Source organism: Lepidochelys olivacea (assembly GCF_965140295.1).
Source record: "Lepidochelys olivacea isolate rLepOli2 genome assembly, chromosome: 5".
In the NCBI taxonomy this organism is placed as follows: Eukaryota; Metazoa; Chordata; order Testudines; family Cheloniidae; genus Lepidochelys; species Lepidochelys olivacea.
This window is the reverse complement of record NC_140415.1, coordinates 122,423,886-122,445,780: the sequence shown is the minus strand read 5'-3', so window position 1 is coordinate 122,445,780 and position 21,895 is coordinate 122,423,886. Positions and strand designations below refer to the sequence as shown.

General features: G+C 42.8%; 1 protein-coding gene across 1 annotated transcript in view; it reads right to left on the bottom strand.

Moving 5' to 3' along the window:
* The window catches only part of SNX30 (sorting nexin family member 30), a 61,415-nt gene that overhangs the window by 20,126 nt on the left and 19,394 nt on the right, over positions 1-21,895 (bottom strand). The window contains exons 3-6 of the mRNA XM_084628761.1: positions 13,416-13,526; positions 6,432-6,590; positions 5,086-5,281; positions 3,653-3,852 (exon numbers count right to left, since the gene is read on the bottom strand). Of these exons, the coding sequence (XP_084484887.1) occupies positions 3,653-3,852; positions 5,086-5,281; positions 6,432-6,590; positions 13,416-13,526 (666 nt within the window). The remainder of the gene's footprint in view (positions 1-3,652; positions 3,853-5,085; positions 5,282-6,431; positions 6,591-13,415; positions 13,527-21,895) is intronic.

Genomic DNA, 21,895 nt, shown 5'->3' with positions numbered 1-21,895 from the left:
CAGCAAAGTGTGAAGAATGCTACTTGACACTTCTGGACCACCTTCCAGCCAAGGATCTGAGAGTACACCACACTTAATTTGCACAACATTCCAGTGAGACAGGGATCTTATTTAATAAGATGGGGAAACCGAGGCACGTGCCGCCGCTCAGGGACTTGCTCAAGGCCACACGGCACATCAGTGGCAGATTTGGGAATATAACTCCAGTTGACTCCTGGTCTTGTGCTATAACTGCTAGGCCATCCTCAAAGGATAGCAGTGAATACCGGCATAGGTCCCTTCTCCTTCTAGGAGGTCTTTCAAAAGTTTTATGTACTGAAATGATAATATTCTTTACCTTGGTCCACAGCTTCCAGACCTATGTGTGGCTTTCCACTCAGTCCAGAGCACACCCTGGAGTTTCACAAACAAATTGGAGCCCAAGAGAGGGAAATAGGTGGCAGGAAACAGTTGTCTTTTGCAACACAACAACTGTTCAGACACCCTAGAGAAGGTGGTCTTTTCAAACACTCATGCCCATGACAGACCAGTTTCATCTCACTCAAATCATGAATTTTAATTTTTTTTAAAACATCAGGCACTTTAAATATTTATAATGCAGTTTTAGAGCTATGCCATTTACCTAATACCCAAGCACACAGTTGGGGACGGCATGTACTAATGCTGTCAATATGCCCCTCTGTCTAATCACAATATTTTAATAGTTATATGTAATTTATGCTAACAGGGTTTCTTACCCTTCACATGCACCTCCCCATGGAATATACCATATCTGCAATCAGAAAGCAAGGCAGGTTAGCTGCTTCTATTTACGAGAAGAGCTTTACCATGATTGTTCAGTCATTGCTGGGACATTCCAAATATGGCAACTGTTTTAAACACAAGCCTCCTAAACATCCTCATTCCTCCCCAGATCTGTGAGGTCTTCTGTCAAACTAGTTCTTCTAGTTCTCAAAGGCTCAGGAACTGTTCAGCTCTGACTAGGACGGTGCCCTAAGGAATGATCTCTCCTCAAATTAAAGTTTGGCCATTTAGTCTGGGATAAAACTGCATAAGAGCAACTATAAGCAAAGGGCACATGACAGCCTTCCCTGTAACAAAACAAATGTTAAGTGTAAACCAGGCTTTTGTTATAACCATGTTTTCACATGCTCCTGCTACTCTCAGCTGCAACTCCTAGTAGCAAGTCTCCTTTCCAGTTGTTGGCTATGGTCAGGCTAACAGAATCTCTAAGCTTGGAGCTTTGCATGTATGCAGTGGTATTCCTCGCTTCACCAGACAACAGTCCCTGTCCCTCAATCCAAGATAAAATATTGGAGCGGTTCCAAAGGGAGACTGACCCACTCTTCTCAGCCAGAGATGGATGGCTGTGATGCAAGATTGCTTTGGTACTAATAGGAGTTTAAAAGGTTTTCATTGTATGGGTCGTCCTTTGAATAAGGCACAAACAAGTTCCATGTAGGAGGCAAAGATGAAGAGAAGCAAAACCAGGTTAAAAAAAATTAAAGGTTTGGATTTAATCAGAAGAATTAAGGCAGAAAATACAAACCCCTAAGGCTACCAAGTTATCTACGATTTTTGTATGTTACAGCCGAACAGATTTAGTCATGGAAGCAAGGTGCTTTAGCACATGGAAGACTCTAGTGTTTATAGCAAAAGACTGGACATCATCTGACACAGGTCCTACTCCTGACAATCCCATCAACTCACTGGTTGACCTTGGGCAGTTGCCTAACCTCTCTGTGGCTAAGTTCCACCATCTGCAAAATTAAGGACAAAGGTGGATAAGTTGTAAGGAACTTTGAAGTTCTGAGGTGAGGGGTGCAAAGAGTAAAAAAGTTTTAAAAGTTTGCTTCTCATACTTTAAGAGTAATCATCTCCTATGATGGCTATCTTCCCACTGCTACACGCTTCATGAAGCAGTCCAGTGGAGAAGGCAAACATGCCATCATGACACATTGACACCTGCTTTTGGGTATAAGCAGAGCACGATGACGCTTCCAGTCGAAGCTATTTGGAGTAGGAAGTTGCCATCTGTGGATGGTTTTTCCATCCTGGACTTTGACCTGAAGAAACACCAAGGTCTTTGGAAGAGATCTCATGTACAGCAGAGCGTAAAGTACGCACTTAAACTGCTATTACAATCACCACCATCTTTCTAACTCTTTTTTGGGGTGAGATTCACCACTCAATATGAACAGAATTTTCTTCCTGGGTTTCGTGAATTGAAGTCAGACCTTCTCCTTATTGTACTAAAATACTGTGCTCCAACTAACAGGCAGACAAAGAGGTAATTCAACATTTCATTAGATAGCTTGCATACAGGTTTCTCTTTTAGTTTAGGAGGTTACATGTACTTTTAAAAGAAAAAAAGTTGGAAGAGGACTAAAATTCAGTCTTCATGAGGACGAAGCAGAGGCATTAAAGTCCTAGAACTTACAACATTTTGAAGGAGGATTGTAATTCTAGAACCAGCAATTGAAATACATATATGGATAAGCATACATCATTGCCTTGTTAGGGGCTCACCAGAGCTGCTTTCTAGCCAAGACGACTTTCTAGAGGAGTTTTCTTCTAGTTCCACCTGATGTTTGAAAATCTCATGCTTTGCATCTATGTTGGCTTGTGTTCTGTAAAGTCTTGCCCCAGAATCAAACACCAAGCCAAAACCAGAGTGATTAATTTCAGCACTCAACATGATTAACCCAATTAATATTTTTGCATGCTTCATTGAACAAAAAACCTAATACGCGCCTCAAATCTGACCAGAGAAAGAAATGTACTTGTAATGCAGGAGTTTAACACTTATGTAAGCACATGACTGAGGAAAGAGTTTTAGTGAAGATATCAATTAACTCCTCCTTAATATCCCAAGTGAGATTTAAGAATAATTTAAAGCACAAAAAACAAACAATGCCTATTAACTGATCCTGCATATTGAAGAGACTGCATCAATGCTCTTATTCACTAAAGAGGCACGTTCTATTCAGAACATGCATGCAGATTTGTGGCAGGGGAATTATTTGTATCTTACCCAAGTAATACGCTAGGATTTTATCCAACAAGCGGCATATTGCAAAACATCTGATGTTCCTGGTTTTGTAAGGGGAAAAAAGCCACACCAAAGCTAGGTCATTGAACACCATTACTTAAAAGTTATGCCACTGTTTTGGTGCACAGAATTTAGATGCTAGACAACCACGGGAGATAGATTTGCAAGAAGGTTCCATGCAGCATCCAGCTTATCACCGTCACAGACTTTAGTAACGTGTTTTTGTAGTATCGGTCTCTTTCATACAAACAGTTTTAGATAGGGCTCTCCAAGACTCAAGTTTGACTCCTAAAAAGGACAGCATGTTGAAAGACAAAAACACATTGCCATTACCAATAGGAGAACAATTCTAAAATGTATATCAAATGCACATGGCCTCTGTTTAGGCAGAAAAAGACCATGACACAAATTTGACATTTTATGTGCATAATATTTTTCTGACCTTGGGTAGGAACACTAAGAATAAAAAGCTAATCTTTATTAGGAGAAACAATCCCTACAAGAGGACATTTCACAGCTAGGTTTCTCTTTGCTTATTCCACCCCCCCCAACCCCCTAAACAAAAAAAGTGTGGACCCGCTGTCAAATGGTCTCCGTTACCTTCATGGACTCAGAGTACAAGATGTACTCCCTGAGTACAGGCAGGGAGTCCTCCGTCATGTCATCACTCAGTTCCTCGAGAGCAGTACAGCAGTTCCCGATACAGGCAGACACTCCTTCCAGGGGTTCTGCTAACTCCACTTCTAACCCACCCCAGGTGGAGTAAACCGGTCCATACTCTCGCAGTTCCACCAGGTATTCTGGAAGAGACATTGAGAGGAAACAAATTTCGATTTTACAGTGACGTTCAGGCAATTTGGTTTAAAAAAGCAGTGACCATTTAACCAAAAAGAAAAGGAGGACTTGTGGCACCGTAGAGACTAACCAATTTATTTGAGCATGAGCTTTCGTGAGCTACAGCTCACTTCATCGGATTTTACCATCATACTCATCAGATTTATCATCATATTCATCAGATTTTTACCATCAATTTAACCATCATACTCGATTCAAACGTTTGGAAAGGCTGATCAGGTCACTGCTATCAACTGATGCACATAACCAGATGCAGAGGAGCCGTAAGGCAGGCAGATATTTACCAGAAAAACTCTAGACTTTACAAAGCACCCTTCTTTGCCAGTGAAGATTAAATATCCATTTTATCCGTTTCCCACCAAGCCTCTTCAGACAGAGGTCAGGTTTATCGGTGCTTGCATTAGATTAGCTGCTTTCCTCAAAGGAGCAATACAGAACCACACAAAGCCCAAGAGTCTGATCTTAACTGGCAGTAAAGAGTTCCAGTTCAAGACGGGATAGTATTAGAGAGAGCAAGGTGTAAGGGGAACGAAGTATGTAGGATCCCTCTTGTTTTACTGCTCCTATATTATTAGGCCAGGCGAGAGCTACTGCATGAGCTTCTATGTGTAGCCTGTGCAGGAACTAGGGTGACATTTATTTCCCTTCACAGCCTCAAATCAGAATTTTAGCTGATTTGTAATGAGATCTAGTTAGTCCTGTCAAAAAAGCTCAAGGCAACCAAGCACGAGTACATCTAGGAGTATCCTGGAGTAGGGATTTCTGGAAGTCTATAGATTCTAGCTGTCTAATCCTGGAATTAAACATTAGGGGTCAGCAATTACATTTAATATGGTGGACTGCAAGAGAAGAATTCTCTTCATTATTTACCCTATTCTGTTTTGTTGTTTATTGCTGGCAAACGGAATAACTTGCTCTTCTAATGGTTAAAGGCTACCCAACAGAGTTAAAACACTGGGAATCAACACAATAGCCTCTTTTGCTTGCACCTTAACAAGTACCCAACTCGTACATATTATACAACTGTCATAAAGTGACACATGAGTCTTTACAGAATCCTCCTTTTGATGCACCCAGTTTTTTTAAAAAATAGGGCAGAATCACTGAATGCAGGTAGTTCCAGCATAACCACCAGTGTACTGCCTCTTACTAAGCTCGCGGTGTGCTAGAGTTCTTACCCAGTTCCTCCTTGATAATCCGCTGTGCTATTCTGTCAATGGTTCCAAGCTTGAGAACAAATGTATCTAGGTAGTCTCCAATGGCTGCAAACTCCAGCGGTCGACTTCTGAGTTTGTAACCACCTGTGACATATTTTACGGACTCTCCCATCTTGGAGAGCAATGCCATTCCTTGTTTTTTATAGGCATTAAGATCCTGGCAATGACAAGAAACGTATTGTTTGCATGTAGAAAAACAAGTACCATCCCCAGTCGAGAGAGTCATGCTTCAATTTCAGAGCACAGCAGAGAAAGTTTATGAAAGTACGATGTTAAGTCTGGCATCTAAATCCTGATTCAAAAAGCTCACCTCTGCTTCTCATATAAGCTAGGCACACAGAGTGCAACAGACGCATCTACAGACAATGGGATATTTTACAGCCTTGTCACCCTCTTGTACATTTGGGTAGCAGGGGTTAGGAAGTTAACAAGCTACTTAGCCTCTTAGCAGGAGGGAAGCTTATAAAGAGCACAGGAAGGAAGTGTTCAAGAAGAAAGGGGGAAGAGAAAGAAGGCTAGGAGAGCCTGACCAGAGTAGCTCCTTGAGTAAAGACACCACAGCACTCACCACTCATGCCCACCCCCTCCCAACCTTTAAAGAAGGGACCAGAAAGCTGGAAAACAATGTAAAGGTGTGGATGCACGGTTAGGTATTGGTGGAGGGATTGAGATACTAAATAAAGAACAGTGTTTAAAAGCAAAAAAGGCCTCAGAGGTCTGTGTTCATGGATGACTTGGGGTACGGTAAGTGTGCCCCATTCCCAGGAGCCCAAGTGCCAACAGGCAGACTTCCATCACCCATGCCCCTGTGGGTGAGCACCTTTCTTTCCACAACATCTCCTGCATGGTTGGCATATGTGTACCTTTTATATTGTATACACACACACACACACACACACACACACACACTCTGTCACTGTGAACAACCATTTGGAGTCCGATGCTTTTGAATGAGTTAGCCAGATCCTCAGCCCCACATCCTTGCAGAAGAGGAATCCTGCCTACAAATATAGAGGTGTGAAATAAACAGGGCCAGAGCACACTGGTAGAGCTTTGCTGATGTAATGGCCCCCAAAGCTAGAGCAGCCCATAGGGTTGGACGTCCAGCATAGAGGGAAGACAGAAAGGTTGTTAACAGCCATTTTGCATCCCCTGCAGCTTCTCTGCTATGCTGAGCATGGGCTTGTCCTAGGCCTCACCTGGTTGGTTGCGTTTCTGATTCTCAGGCTCATCTATCACATTCATTTTCAACAGCTCACGTTTCTCAAATCTCTGTGGATTGTGCATGTTTAAATTCAGATGCTTACCTTGGCTGTGAGAAACACACTGAAATGTTCATTGAAAGAAAGGACTGGATGATCTGCAATTCTTTTCAAGAATTTATCTAAAGCTTTCCTCCTCGTCTCCACGAATTCTTCAGAAAAGCGATCGACAACACCCTTCATCACAAATTTCTCAGGAAGGGGCTGTGAAGAAAGGCAGAGAGAGACGGTTTTCAGTAGAATAAAAGCCAATTGCTTTTGCTGATACTGCCTTGTTTCTATTAATTAGCTAGTTCACTCTTGACACGAGTAAATGGAGATGCTGTTAATAGGAACTGCATTTTTTTCAGTTATCCTGAAATAAATCTGGACTAATTCAATTTAACTCAGTGGTGTCATTCCAAAGTCACACCAATGTAGCAGAAACAAAACTGGCCCATGGCCTTTGGAGACATTACAAATGTAGCTCATATTGGGGTAAGAAGTGGCCCAGGGAAGAAAACTTCCCTCTACTGTACCCAATTTACCTACATTTAGGCTTCAATTCAGGAAAGCACATGCTTAACTTTAAGTATGTACTCAATGCCATTCACCTCCGGGGGACTTATGCCCACGTTTAAGTGCTGTTCTGAATAGAGATGCCTTCCTGGACCAACTCATTGCTAAGAAGTTTCAGGCAAACCCTAAAGAAAGTTTGGAAAAGCATCTGAAAGCTCAAATGCTTTAGAGTGGGTTGGAAGAAGTAGTAGACTTTTGCAAGCATCTTTTTTTCTTTAAAAATTGTGACTGAAAATTTACCAGTTCCAAGCATACATACTTGAGCTTCTAGGCTCAACTGTCTCTGGAGAAGCTGAAGGTAAAAATCTCTAGGTTTCTCTTCTTCCTACTGTTAAAGCTGCATGTGCAACTGAATGAAGGCCAGGTAGAGGCCCCACTGAAAGATCAGGCCTGTACCATGATAAGGTGTGCTGTCATTGCCAACAAAAGTATGGGATAAGTTTTTCCTTAAAGTACTGCCTGCCAATTGGGCCTGTTCTTTTCCCCTCCTACACTTCTGCAATGCCCTAGTGCTCAACTCCTCCCTCAATGTGAGGGATGAAGAGCACTAACCCCTGCAGTAGATCTCCATCACAAGCTCTGGAATGAATCTACTAATTCTGGAACATTAACTAGCCATCTGTTTCATTTCTCATTAAATTAGGGTTTATCTTTACGTTATATGCAGCAAAAGCTTTCCATTTGTGGGGAACTGTGGTCTGGTAGTTGCAGCAGGACCGGACACCTTGGTTCCATTCTCTGCTCTGCCGTTATATTTGCTGTGTGACCTTGGGCAATTCACTTAGCCTTCTTCTGCTTCAATTTATCCCCCTCTAGATGGAGGGAGGGCAAATATCACAAGCTACAGCACAGCTGCATCTCTAGTAACATTTTCACCCTCTCATTCAGATTAGCATGAATAGAGGCAGTGACCAAAGCCAAATACCAATCAGGGGTCTGGCACACCTCTAGTTACCATGCCTGCAATTCAAAAATGTATTAATCTGATCATTTTGTACTTCTGAGAAATTTGCAGCATCTCCGTACAGCAGCCTGGACTCCAAAGCTGTGATACTAGGTTTGGGTATTTTGGTTTTTTTTTTAAGCCCCACACCATGGTTTGTTCCAAGTTTGCTTTCCTATTCTGTAAGAGTGGAAAGAATGTCAGACTCTGTGCAGACTGTAATATATACCCATCATTAAATAAAGATTAACTCAGCAACTTATGAGAAGTCTCTCACTGAAGAGAATCTTTCTTGCCATCTGAAGTTGGAAAAAGGAAACCTGTGGTAAAAATGAAGTGAAAGGACTTCCACACTAGAAACAGTGCCAGACCATTACTAGTGTTGAAACACTTTAGTTTCTCCAGCATTTTGATGGGTACCATATGGGACCACAGCAAAGGAAGCATTACCATCAAAAAAAGAGGTGGTTTGCCAAGGTTAGTTGATCCATCCCACAGATGGTTAGGACAGTCACAAAGCTTAGGTGTTTCTGCTGGACGTGAATTCGGAAAGATTCTAATTTTGATGGTTTACTTCAAGTATCTCAACAAGAAATTCCATAAATTTACATTTTTATTAGATTTATGCAATGGCATGTTGGAGCAGTGGAATGTTTCTTGCAGGTCAGACTAGATGATCATAATAGTCTCTTCTTTCCTTAAGATCCATGAGTTTCTTGAAGAGGAAAAAAAAGGGAGTTTCCTCATACTTCATAATTGCAGTGAGACGATGCCAGCTAAGCAATAAGTTTGTACAACTTCACCAACACCACAAAGGGGAGGAAGAGGGACACTGAACCAGTCTTTGATTCTTTAAATGAATGGGAATTTATCAAATCAATGCAACGAGAAGCCATAGACCAATTATTACAAACTCCTTACTTTTTAAATGAAAATAGAGGTTTTTTAAAAATGCACTCAGGTCAGTTATGTTTCCCCACAAATGTTATTTATTTTTACCTGGCCACTCCCAATAAGTTCATTTACATAATTTCCAAGAAAGCAAATGAATTGGCCATTTAGAAACACAAATGATTAGGATCCATGCTACTATGTAGCCAGTAGTGCCTGTGACAAAAATCAAGCCAAGTACTTTGAGAGCAAATCAGCAGCACTTTCAAAGCAGTCCTGCAAATATTACAATTAGTCTTTGGCAAGACCCAGTATACCATAAAGTGGAAAAACAATCTATTGTATGGAGAATTTTATATAAATTTTATATAAACCACCTTAGCTTTTACATATATCAAGTCTAAAGATCCTAGGAATTGTATTACAAGAAAAATAAGTGAATTATGAAGGTTTCTTTTATTCACTTGATTGCAGTACTTAGTATTTAGATTGATGAAGAGATATACGAAGTCGATTGCTCTTTAGTGGATTGAACTATTCTCCAATATCTGTAAACTGCCTCCATGTTCTTTAATTAAGTAGTCATATAATTCTGAAACCTTTTACATAAAGGGCTAAAAGATACAGGTCTGTAAATAAGAGACTAGCTATTTCCCCAACTATTAAAATGGACCAGTTCAATACTGAACTGCAGTGGTGTTGCACGAGCCATACTCTGCTCTCAGTTACATCTATGCAAACAATTACTTCGATTGCACAGGTATAAGAGCAGAATTTGGCCTGGTAGGATTTCAGAGGTTTGGGGAGGAAGAATTCAATTATTCATTGGCTTAATATATTTATTTTGTACCCTTCCCTAAGGAAAAAAGGCACACAAGACCAGATACTCAGGAGAAAGCCCTTTTCAACTGCTACCAAAGATCCTTATGCAAGATATGTGTGCAAGTACATCATCATCAATATAGGTCCTTACAGCGCAAACTGAGGATTAAAATAATTTTTGCTTCTATGGCAAATATGCAGTGGTATTTGGCATACAAGATATCTAAGCAAACATGACAGCAGGTGCAGACAGAGAAGCCATTTATCGGTAACCTGTAAGTGGACTGCTCCATACTCTCCAGTGTCAAACTGGAGAGCTTCTGGAATTGCTCCATTTTTCCCACTCAGAATTTTTAGGAAGGGCAGGTGCCGTAGCTTAATACAGCTCCACCAGGAGGGAATACAGACAGTGGCAATAGATTTTCCTCAATTCTAACCTAGATGAAAAAAATCACCACTCTAAAAAATGAAAAGCATGAAAGCAAAGGTTGTGTGTGCTTTATAGCTAGGGTGACTAGATGTTCATTTACAAGGATTACCCCAGTTTGCTGCCAGAAACTTTGTTCGTGCTTCAGTGGAACAGGCTACTCGTATGTCCACCTACCCCTTCTACTTTCTTGCCCTCCCCGCCTCAACACAGCCCTCATATCCAGCCACCTACACTGTACCACATGCCCTTGTTTGCTTTCAGAGGTCTTCCCCTGACAGATGCTGGAATACTCGGAGAATCTGCCACCTGAGCTGCAAAGCCCTCGATTCCATCACAGGCAGCTGCACAAAGAAAGAACCTAGCACATCACCCAGCCCCAAGGTCAGCCCGAAGGCAGAGGAGGGATAGTGCAGCAATAGTGGGATATAAACAAACCCACCCAAGGCTTCCTCCCACTCCACTTTCATGCGGTCCCTCTGCTGTTGTGCTGCTTAACATCTGCCTACAATAAATCAGAGGGCTAGTGGCAAAAAGCTACATTGGGGCTCAAAAGCCCTGGAAGCCCAAGGGCGAGACACTACAGGATTTAGAGTGCTCCATGACATGGTATGTCTGTGCAGGTCTACCGTTAGAATCATGAGGCGGCAGCCGAGGGGGACAGTTGGGCTTTGGGCATTACATACAGAGAGGGAGGGAGGAAAGACTGCATGAGACTACGGACAGAACACAGAACTCAAGACAGCAGGCGGCTGGTTGCCTTGTTGAAGAGAAAACCTGGCTAAGAAGCCTTTGGCAGAGAGCAGCTATCCTTCTACCCTGATGAGCCCCCTTACATCCCCAGCTGTACGCACACCCACCAGTATCCCAAGTTTGACCCCAGCATGGTCACCCTAATTAATGTTTGTTGTTCTATCCTTTGTCACTCCTTTCCAAAGGCCTACAATAATTACCCACACTTAGAATTCCATCAAGAGGGCAGTGACAGACACTAAGGATACAGGGCCATCCCTAGCTATTCTGGGGCCCTACGCAGCCCCTTCCCTGCGGGGGAGGAGCGGGAGGGCTGGCCCCAGGCCTCCGTGGGGGGTGGGGGGGTGGGGCTGGCTTGGGGGGCAAGGGGGAAACCACCCCCCAGCACTCACCGGCAGCGCAGCTGGGGCTGGGTCGCTACACTTCCCGCCACCGGTGAGTGCAGGCCCAGCCCTGCTGCAGAGCTCAGGGGAGTGGGGGCAGGAAGAGCCGGAGCAGGGTCTGGAGCAGCATGCAGCTGCACAGGGCACCAGGAAATTTGGGGCCCCAAGCAGCTGCGTACTTTGCGTATGAGTTATGACCGCCCTGTAAGGATAGATGCGTTTGTATCTTGAGCAAAAAAACCACCACGCTCTAAAAATCATTGTGCGCACACTAAAAATCATCACTGAGTGCTGTTGCCTCCTGCCCCCAGCTACATTCCGACCCTGAACTCACTTAGAGGGAATTGCTGAAAGATTTTTTGCTACTATACTGCGGCTAGGGAATCCAGTGTAGGAACAGCCAGCAGTTGAGTGACCATCACTACATAGTTCTCTGTATCCCATTTGGAAAAATTTATCCCTCTTTGTAGCTGGACTTAGTCCCAGCTGCACTCTTACTATCAGTGAAAGTTTATCATGGCTTCATATTCCCAGACAAGCACTTGTGGAAGCGAAATCAAATAGACTTAGAATACTATTTAGTGCTTTTTCAGGCAAGCCTCATGCTTCTTGATGGTTCAGCATGAGGCTTTTTCCCCTTATTTTTTCCTGCCCTGAACTCTTAAGTCAAGGTTGTTCAGTCCCAAGGGGATGCAGATTGTGTGTCCACAAATAGTGACCATTTGTAAAGGGGGTTAGGGGAACAGCAAATTGAGATTTACTGTTAAAAACAAGAAGAGCAGCAGGGTGATCTGCAACGTGCCCAGTACTTGATCATCACAGGTTCACACCATGCTCACATTGGTGGAGTCTCAGCTGGCCCCAGGAAGAGTAGGCAAGGCAGTGATGCAGGTTTGCCAGCGCTCTCTGCATTGGTCCCAAATTCAATATAATATAGCTAGATTTTCTTTGCATTATTCTAGCACTTTAAATTAAAAAAAAACCAGAAAAGGTGCAAAAGAGATAGATGGGTTTTTTTTTTTTAACTCTAGTAAAACAGTTGGTATTTTAGTTCATTGTCCAGAGAGTGGTTTCACACAAGGGATGCAAGAAGTGCTTCTAGCGGCCCTTTACATAGCTAGAGGGGAGCCGATTACTACTATTTAAAAGACAGGAAATTATCAGAAGGAAAGCCTCCTCACAAGCCAGCTTTCCTAGGTACGCAAAGGCTCACTCAGCATCTTACACAGCCTAGCTCCAGGAGCATTTCCTTTTAAAGTCTACGAGTAACAAAGCACATGGGAACACACATTGCTAACTGAGCCTTATACGCACCAAGAGTGATGTTTTACATCAGTCTGCCCTGTGGTTAGTCAGGAGTTCATGCAACCTTACTTATAATCCTTGAAGGCCCAGGAGGAAAAGCAGATGCTATGTTAAGAGGAAGAAAGGAGACCCCAATCCTTTCAGACCACACACGAACATAGTAACAAGGCTGTCAGTTTCAGAGAGAGGGATAATTATTTAGGGCCTTATTTAGCCAAGTTTTCAGTGGACAGAGGCCCAGCTGTCTGCCCAAGCAGCGAATGTACACATAACTGATCAGGTCACAGGCCTTCTCTAAAAATTTGGAACAGTCAGTTTCTTTCCCTGTAAGAGGAGTCCTCCAAATAGCATGAACAGAGTTAGTAGGGAGTTTTCTTTATAACCCCTTACACACGCAAATCATAGAGCATGTAGGTTAAATACTAGATACTATAACTTTAAAAGTGCATCAGAGGGAAGGGTGTTCCCACTCAAAGGGAACATGAAGGTGTGATGCCTTAGAGAATGCATTGGCAATGGACAGTGCTGTCGGAAGCCAACAGCTAGGCAAACAGAAGAGGGTATCTAACCATCAGAATGGCTAAACATTAGTCATATTATAAGGGAAGCTAGGAAGATGCCACCTCCACTGGTGTCCTTTCAACCGGAATTAACCTGGGTGACCGTTAGTGGTTTAGGCTGCATCATATGGGCAAGCACTTGGCATTTAAGATCCATAACATTTCAAAGCTGGCTGGCACAGATTAGGGTAGGCCCTTTTTGTGCTGCTTTGCTTTCTAAAGTCAGAATGTTCCACTTTAGAAGACAAGAATAGAACGAAGCTTTGCATTTTACACACCTTGAATCCATAACTGCTGAACAACCAGAAGATTCACTTTTTTTTTTTTTAAGCAGACATTCTGAATACACAAGTGTTCAGCAACAGCTGACCCTGGCTTACTACATACGGGAATGAGATGTGTGGGCTGAGATTCCTCCAGCTTATTCTTCAACCAGTCAAAATCCTGGTACCGTCGGCGTACGGAGTATTCTGGCAAGTCAAACTCTGCCCGTGTGGTCTGGAAATAGTAACAAATGAGATTAGACTGTATCCCCTAGAAAATGAATGAAAATTTTAAGAGATACATTAAACAAAGCTTTCCTTTTCATTTTAGAGCATACAGCCAAAGTGGCCTAGTTACCTTAAACTAGGAAGAACCAAACAAGCCTGGCAATCAGAATTCATGCCTCAAATTGAGTCCCTGGAATGCCAGTATGGGAGAAAAAAATATTTTTCAGCTTCAGGCCATGGAAGTACCACCAATAATATATTTGGAAACACACTCAGTTTAGTGATTCAGATAAGCGTTCTATTTAAGATCTACTTTGAGTTAGCGGAGAAGATTTCCTCAGGGTGAAAAATATGTAGGGTGGAGAAGTTAGGATAAAAAAACTCCACTGAAATGTAAACATTTGAAGGGAAATTGCATGAAATCTTCTCTCATTCCAAGAGAGAGCGAAATACTTTTAGCAACAGAGGATTAAAAAAACCACCAAGATTACTCATGACTTGTTTACTCAAGAGACAGATTAATGGTGGGCGAGAACATGCATGTGTCATTGCTGGGCTCTGCCAAAGCCCCAGGTTTAGTACAGTCTCATTTCTACGCAAGGCTGCGTAATTAGCTAACTTAAAACCATCACTCAATTTAACAGTCCTTGGGCAGACACTTCTCCAAGATGAAGTGAGCACCAAAGACAATTCTGACTCAAGACACAATTTTGTAGTACTGTATTTTGGAGCTAGAATCAATTTCCAGATAACCACTAATGAAGAAGGCATTGACAGTAAGGGCAAGAAATGTCCTGAACCAGAGAAACTCCTAGCTGCAAAATCTCAGTTTAATTTCACTGGAGGAAAACTACAAATAGATAATGCATACAGTATGTTCCTTGGATAGGCTGCAGCCAAGTAAACAAGCCAGGAGCTGCTTGCATAGCACCTACAAGACGATTCACAAGTCCCAGCTCCTAGGCTCTGATCAGTGCATGGCTTTGGTACGTGCGCGCTAGGAGCTCAACTATCTCGTGATTCCCTTGGGTCATAAGGCAGAGGGCCCTCATGACTTCACTGATCTTCCAACAGAAACTCAACACCCTGATGAGAGAAGACTGGCTACCAAAGGAGAAACTAGAAGCCATAGCTTGTTATGTGGCTACCACATGCGGCAGAGTACAGAAACCCTCACTGAAGAGCCTGAATCATTCCCAAGAGAAGAGTGTTGGAAGTGCCATTGGGATACACATTTACATGGTGTCAGTAAGTGCCATCTGACGAAAGTCAGCTGGAAAGAGTCTCGGGCTACGTCTGAGCGCACTGCAGTAATGCATAGATTTTAAGGCCAGACAAAGATCATTCGGTCACCTTGTCTGACTTCCTGTATCACACAGGCCACAGAATTTCATCCAATTAACTTTTTATTTTGTCCAGTAACTAGTGTCCAACTATCTGCTCTTGATTTGAGGACATCATGAGACCAAAATCCACCATCACCCTCAGTGCGTGCCTTGTGTCTGGTTTTAGCTTCTGTTTTTGTTATACCTTTCTCTAAGTTAGAGAGCCCTTTAAGACCTAATGTTTTCTCCCTATGAATGTACTTCTACATCATAAACAAGTCACCTCTCAATCTTTGAGAAGGTAAGCCTCGCCTCACTAAGACACACAAGTCACTTGTGGGTCTTCGTTGCCCCCTCTCCAATTGTTTCAAGTGTATACCGAACTGGATGCTGTATTCCAGCATCAGTCTCACCAACTCCATATGCAGAGATTTAAAAGAAAAACAAAAGAAAAACAAAAAACATGTACTTTCTCTTATACGGTGTGTTTGCGATGTCAGGCTTTGTCCTTTGATGAATACTAACACGAAATTCGACGTATTAACACAGCAAGACATTCAGGTAGTAACACAATGTCCTGACCATCACTGGGTAGTGAAGAATAAGCTTTCAGAACAAATTAAGTGTTTATGCTTGACCAGGCACCTGTTTAATACTTGAGATGAACTAGAAACACTCCTCTTTTAGCACAGGGATACAAGGATACTTTGAAGAGGATTCAAACGCTCGATACAAGCTTATAGAAGTGGGAGAAAATAGGGTTGCCTGCGATAGCAAGGGACTGGACTCGAAGACCCAGGAGGTCCCTTCCAGTCCCACATTCCTAGGAGCTTGCCATTCCAGAGTGGTGTCTACAATGGGGCGTTCCAGGAGACTGTTTTAAAAGACATTCAAACAGGTGTGTGGACTTCTCTCCCAATGCTGGCGTGGATAGGAGGGGGGGGGAAAAAAAAGATCTGCCCTGTAGCACATTCATCATGCCTAGTGTCAGAATGCCAACAGGGAGGGATACGTCTCAGGGCGGCCAGGAATCTACACATATCAAGACAAGATTCTATGCTGTACAAAAACACTGGGGTAAGCCGATGGTTGCACTTTTAGTGGATACAAGATCCCCATTCAGGCCAGCGTGGGGGATACAGACTAACTTTTGCTTTCCACTTTTAAGGACTATTCTTTCCGTCCATACCCTATTCCCATTCAAGTCTGTGGCAAATTTTAAGTGCCCTTCCTAAAATACTTTTTAAAACATTCTAATGAATATATGGTTTTAACTAGACAAACTTTCCCAGACTGGAATAGATCAGATCAACGTGTCAGCTTGACAACAGCATTAGCTGGAATACTCTTAGTTCAGTCAGTTTTCATTGCCAGGAAGTGGACAGAGCTAGAGATGCAGTCTCCCCACTATCTCCTATTGTCAATGTGATTAAGTCATTGTCTTATCAATAATGAGGTAGAATGTAAAGACATAAGAAGCGATGGAATGGATAAGACAGAGTCCGTCTGGGCAAAAATGACATTGGGGAAGAAAACTATTAGAGCCTCCCCTGGGATAGTGCTTGGGGTGTGCTATAGACCGCCAGGATCTAATTTGGATATGGACAGAGACCTTTTTAAATGTTTTTAATAAAGTAAATACTAATGGAAACCGCGTGATCATGGGAGACTAACTTCCCAGATATAGACTGGAGGACGAGTGCTAGTAATAATAATAGGACTCAGATTTTCCTAGATGCGATAGCTGATGGATTCCTTCAGCAAGTAGTTGCTGAACCGACTAGAGGGGATGCCATTTTAGATTTGGTTTTGGTGAGTAGTGAGGACCTCATAGAAGAAATGGTTGTAGGGGACAATCTTGGCTCAAGTGATCATGAGCTAATTCAGTTCAAACTGAATGGAAGGATTAACAAAAATAAATCTGCAACTAGGGTTTTTGATTTCAAAAGGGCTGACTTTCAAAATTAAGGAAATTAGTTAAGGAAGTGGATTGGACTGAAAAACTTATGGATCTAAAGGCAGGAGGAGACCTGGGATTACTTTAAAACAAAGCTTCAGAAGCTGTCAGAAGCCTGCATCCCAAAAAAGGGGGAAAAATTCATAGGCAGGAGTTCTAGACCAAGCTGGATGAGCAAGCATCTCAGATAGGTGATTAAGAAAAAGCAGAAAGCATACAGGGAGTGGAAGATGGGAGGGATCAGCAAGGAAAGCTATCTTATTGAGGTCAGAACATGTAGGGATAAAGTGAGACAGGCTAAAAGTCAAGTAGAGTTGGACCTTGCAAAGGGAATTAAAACCAATAGTAAAAGGTTCTATAGCCATATAAATAAGAAAACAAAGAAAGAAGTGGGACCGCTAAACACTGAGGATGGAGTGGAGGTCAAGGATAATCTAGGCATGGCCCAATATCTAAACAAATACTTTGTCTCAGTCTTTAATAAGGCTAAAGAGGATCTTAGGGATAAGATGCCATGGTAGCATGACAAATGGGAATGAGGATATAGAGGTAGATATTACCATATCTGAGGTAGAAGCGAAACTCGAACAGCTTAATGGGACTAAATTGGGGGGCCCATATAATCTTCATCCAAGAATATTAAAGGAATTGGCACCCGAAATTGCAAACCCATTAGCAAGAATTTTTAATGAATCTGTAAACTCAGGGGTTGTACCGTATGATTGGAGAATTGCTAACATAGTTTCTGTTTTTAAGAAAGGTAAAAAAAGTGATCCAGGTAACTACAGGCCTGTTAGTTTGACATCTGAAGTATACAAGGTCTTGGAAAAAATTTTGAAGGAGAAAGTAGTTAAGGACATTGAAGTCAACGGTAAATGGGACAAAATACAACATGGTTTTACAAAAGGTAGATCGTGCCAAACCAACCTGATCTCCTTCTTTGAGAAAGTAACAGATTTTTTTAGACAAAGGAAACGCAGTGGATCTAATTTACCTAGATTTCAGTAAGGCGCTTGATACCGTGCCACATGGGGAATTAGTTAAATTGGAAAAGATGGGGATCAATATGAAAATTGAAAGGTGGATAATCAATTGGTTAACAGGGAGACTACAGCGGGTCATAGTGAAAGGTGAACTGTCAGGCTGGAGGGAGGTTACCAGTGGAGTTCCTCAGGGATCAGTTTTGGAACCAATCTTTTTATTACTGACCTCGGCACAAAAAGTGGGAGTGTGCTAATAAAGTTTGCGGATGACACAAAGCTGGGAGGTATTGCCAATTTAGAGAAGGACCGGGAAATCATACAGGAGGATCTGGATGACCTTGTAAACTGGAGTAATATTAATAGGATGAAATTTAATAGTGAGAAGTGTTAGGTTATGCATTTAGGGATTAACAACAAGAATTTTAGTTATAAGCTGGGGACGCATCAATTAGAAGTAACGGAGGAGGAGAAGGACCTTGGAGTATTGGTTGATCATAGGATGACTATGAGCTGCCAATGTGATATGGCCGTGAAAAAAGCTAATGAGGTCTTGGGATGCATCAGGCGAGTTATTTACAGTAGAGATAAGGAGGTTTTAGTACTGTTATACAAGGCACTGGTGAGACCTCACCTGGAATATTGCGTGCAGTTCTGGTCTCCCATGTTTAAGAAGGATGAATTCAAACTGGAACAGGTACAGAGAAGGGCTACTAGGAAGATCTGAAGAATGGAAAACTTGTCTTATGAAAGGAGACTCAAGGAGCTTGGCTTGTTTAGCCTAACTAAAAGAAGGTTGAGGGGAGATATGATTCCTCTCTATGAATATATCAGAGGGATAAACACCATGGAGGGAGAAGAATTATTTAAGCTCAGTACCAATGTGGACACAAGAACAAATGGATATAAACTGGTCATTGGGAAGTTTAGACTTGAAATTAGACAAAGGTTTCTAACCATCAGAGGAGTGAAGTTTTGGAATTACCTTCCAAGGGAAGCAGTGGGGGCAAAAGACATATCTGGCTTTAAGATTAAACTCGATATGTTTATGGAGGAGATGGTATGATGGGATAACATGATTTTGGTAATTAATTGATCTTTAAATATTCATGGTAAATAAGCCCAATGGGATGTTAGATGGGGTGGGATCTGAGTTACTACAGAAAATTCTTTCCTGGGTATCTGGCTGGTGAATCTTGCCCACATGCTCAGGGTTTAGCTGATTGCCATATTTGGGGTCGGGAAGGAATTTTCCTCCAGGGCAGATTGGAAGAGGCCCTGGAGGTTTTTCACCTTCCTCTGTAGCATGGGGCACAGGTCATTTGCTGGAGGATTCTCTGCTCCTTGAAGTCTTTAAGCCACGATTTGAGGTCTTCAATAGCTCAGACATAGGTGAGGTTTTTCAGGAGTGGGCGGGTGAGATTCTGTGGCCTGCGTTGTGCAGGAGGTCGGACTAGATGATCACAATGGTCCCTTCTGACCATAGTATCTATGAATCTTTAGGATTATAGTTCTGCCAAGATCAAGGCTACTTTACAACAGTAATCAGCTGTACATGTCCTGTACACAAAACAGAGGCTTTCCAGCCACATCTTATTTATCCCAAGAGGACACTTTAATATAATTACTCATACTAACCCAATTTTAAAATGCTATTTTTTTCTTCCAGCTCTGGCCTGTTGGGCAGCACAGTATGGGGAGGAGGTGAGCAGCCCTTAGTGGTGAAACAACAGGTTCAGGACTATTTAGAAAAAACTGATCATTCACAAGTCCATAGGGCCAGATCTAATGCATCTGAGGGTGCTGAGGGAGTCGGCTGATGTGATTGCAGAGCCATTGGCCTTTATCTTTGAAAACTCATTATGATCGCGGAACTCCCAGATGATTGGACAAAGGCAAATATAGTGCCCATCTTTAAAAAAGGGAAGAAGGAGAATCCGGGGAACTACAGACCAGTCAGCCTCACCTCAGTCCCTGGAAAAATCAAGGGAACGTCACACCTGACCAACCTGATTACCTTCTATGACGAGATAACTGGCTCTGTGGATATGGGAAAAGCAGTGGACGTGATATACCTTGACTTTAGCAAAGCTTTTGATACAGTCTCCCACAATATTCTTGCCAGCAAGTTAAAGTAGTATGGATTGGATGAATGGACTATAAGGGGATAGAAAGCTGGCTAGATTGTCTGGCTCAATGGGTAGTGATCAACAGCCCTGTGTCTAGTTGGCAGCTGGTATCAAGCTGAGTACCCCAGGGGTCAATCCTGGGGCCAGTTTTGTTCAACATCTTTATTAATGATCTGGATGATGGGATGGATTGCACCCTCAGCAAGTTTGCAGAGGATAGTAAGCTGGGGGGAGAGGTAAATACGCTGGAGGGTAGGGATATGGTCCAGAGTGACCTAGACAAATTGGAGGATTGTCCAAAAGAAATCTGATGAGGTTCAACAAGTGCAGAGTCCTTCACTTAGGACGGAAGAATCCCAGGCACTGCTACAGGCTGGGGACTGACTGGCTAAGCGGCAGTTCTGCAGAAAAGGACCTGGGGATTACAGTGGATGAGAAGCTAGATATGAATCAGCAATGTGCCCTTGTTGCCAAGAAGGCTAACAGCATATTGGGCTGCATTAGTAGGAATGTTGCCAGCAGATTGAGGGAAGTGATTATTCCCCTCTATCGGTACTGGTAAAGCCACATCTGGAGCATTGTGTCCAGTTTTGGGGCCCCCACTACAGAAAGAATGTGGACAAATTGGAGAGTCCAGCAAAGGGAAATGAAAATTACTAGGGGGCTGGGGCACATGACTTATGAGGAGAGGTTGAAGAAACTGGCTTATTTAGTCTGCAGAAGAGAAGAGTAGGGGGGGATATGATAGCAGCCTTCAACTACCTGAAAGGGGGTTCCAACGAGGATGGAGCTCTCCGTCCTTAGAGGTTTTTAAGGCCCAGCTTGGAGGGCCGGCTCTACGTTTTTTGCTGCTCCAAGCAGCAAAAAAAAAAACAAAAAAAAACACCACACCTGCTGAAGACTCTGCCGCCGGAGAGAACAGGAACATCGGAGTGAGCTGCCACAGAACTGCTGCTGGCGGCGAGACCCGAGTCAGAAGAGTCGTCGCCGAATTGCTGCCGTGGAAAACAACAGAGAGGGGCTGCTGCCCGAGTGCCACCCCAAGAACAGCCGAAATGCTGCCCCAGGCACTGGCTTGCTTAGCTGGTGCCTAGAGCCAGCACTGCCAACTTGACCAAGCCCTGGCTGGGATGATTTAGTTGGGGTTGGTCCTGCTTTGAGCCGGGGGTTGGACTAGATGACCTCCTGAGGTCTCTTCCAACCCTAATCTTCTGTGATTCTATCACTATGCTGATATTATCCAGGACACAGTGAGACGCAGCTTACTTTCCAGTTCACACATGCTATCTAGTAGACCACTGGGAACATTTTAAGCCTTGGCAGATAGTTATTCATGTAGGTGTCAGTCTTAAGCAACCTCAATAAGTTGGTCAGGCTAGAGGAGAGAAACGTATTAGCGTTTCTAGAACTAAGGAGTAAAAACACGTTTGTTCATTAATCTATGCCACCTTGGCATCTAACCAGCAAGTTATTAAAAAGATAGATCAGTAGGGTAAACACTCCTCCTCCAGCACATTCTAAATTAGTAACAGTCACATGGACGCCAGCTTGATTTGTTTAGAACAATTCTATTTGCCAAATTCTCTAGCCTCCAGCGTATCAGCTTCACCACTCAAGTGAAATTCCTATAATAAGAACTAGCTTTCTGGTTCAGTTTTTCAAACCACTGGACTAAGAGCATTTTTAGTATCCCAAATACATTTTGCAATATGAGCAGTACTGATTGTTCTTGGACACATGTATCAGAAAGGTGGTCCACAGAGGGTCTATAAATCTGATGTCATTGTCATTATTTCTTTATAGTGCCTTTAAAGACCTGAAAGGTTGCCGACGACCTTGAGAGAAGGGATAGGCTTGCTGCTTTTTGTTTTTTAAAGCCTCAGAAAGAAGGTCAAGCCTGGATTTGCTAGAGGTCTGAGACTCATTTTCTCCCACCCCAAAAAATGTGCATTATAACCTTTCACCCTAACTGAAGTCATGAGGAT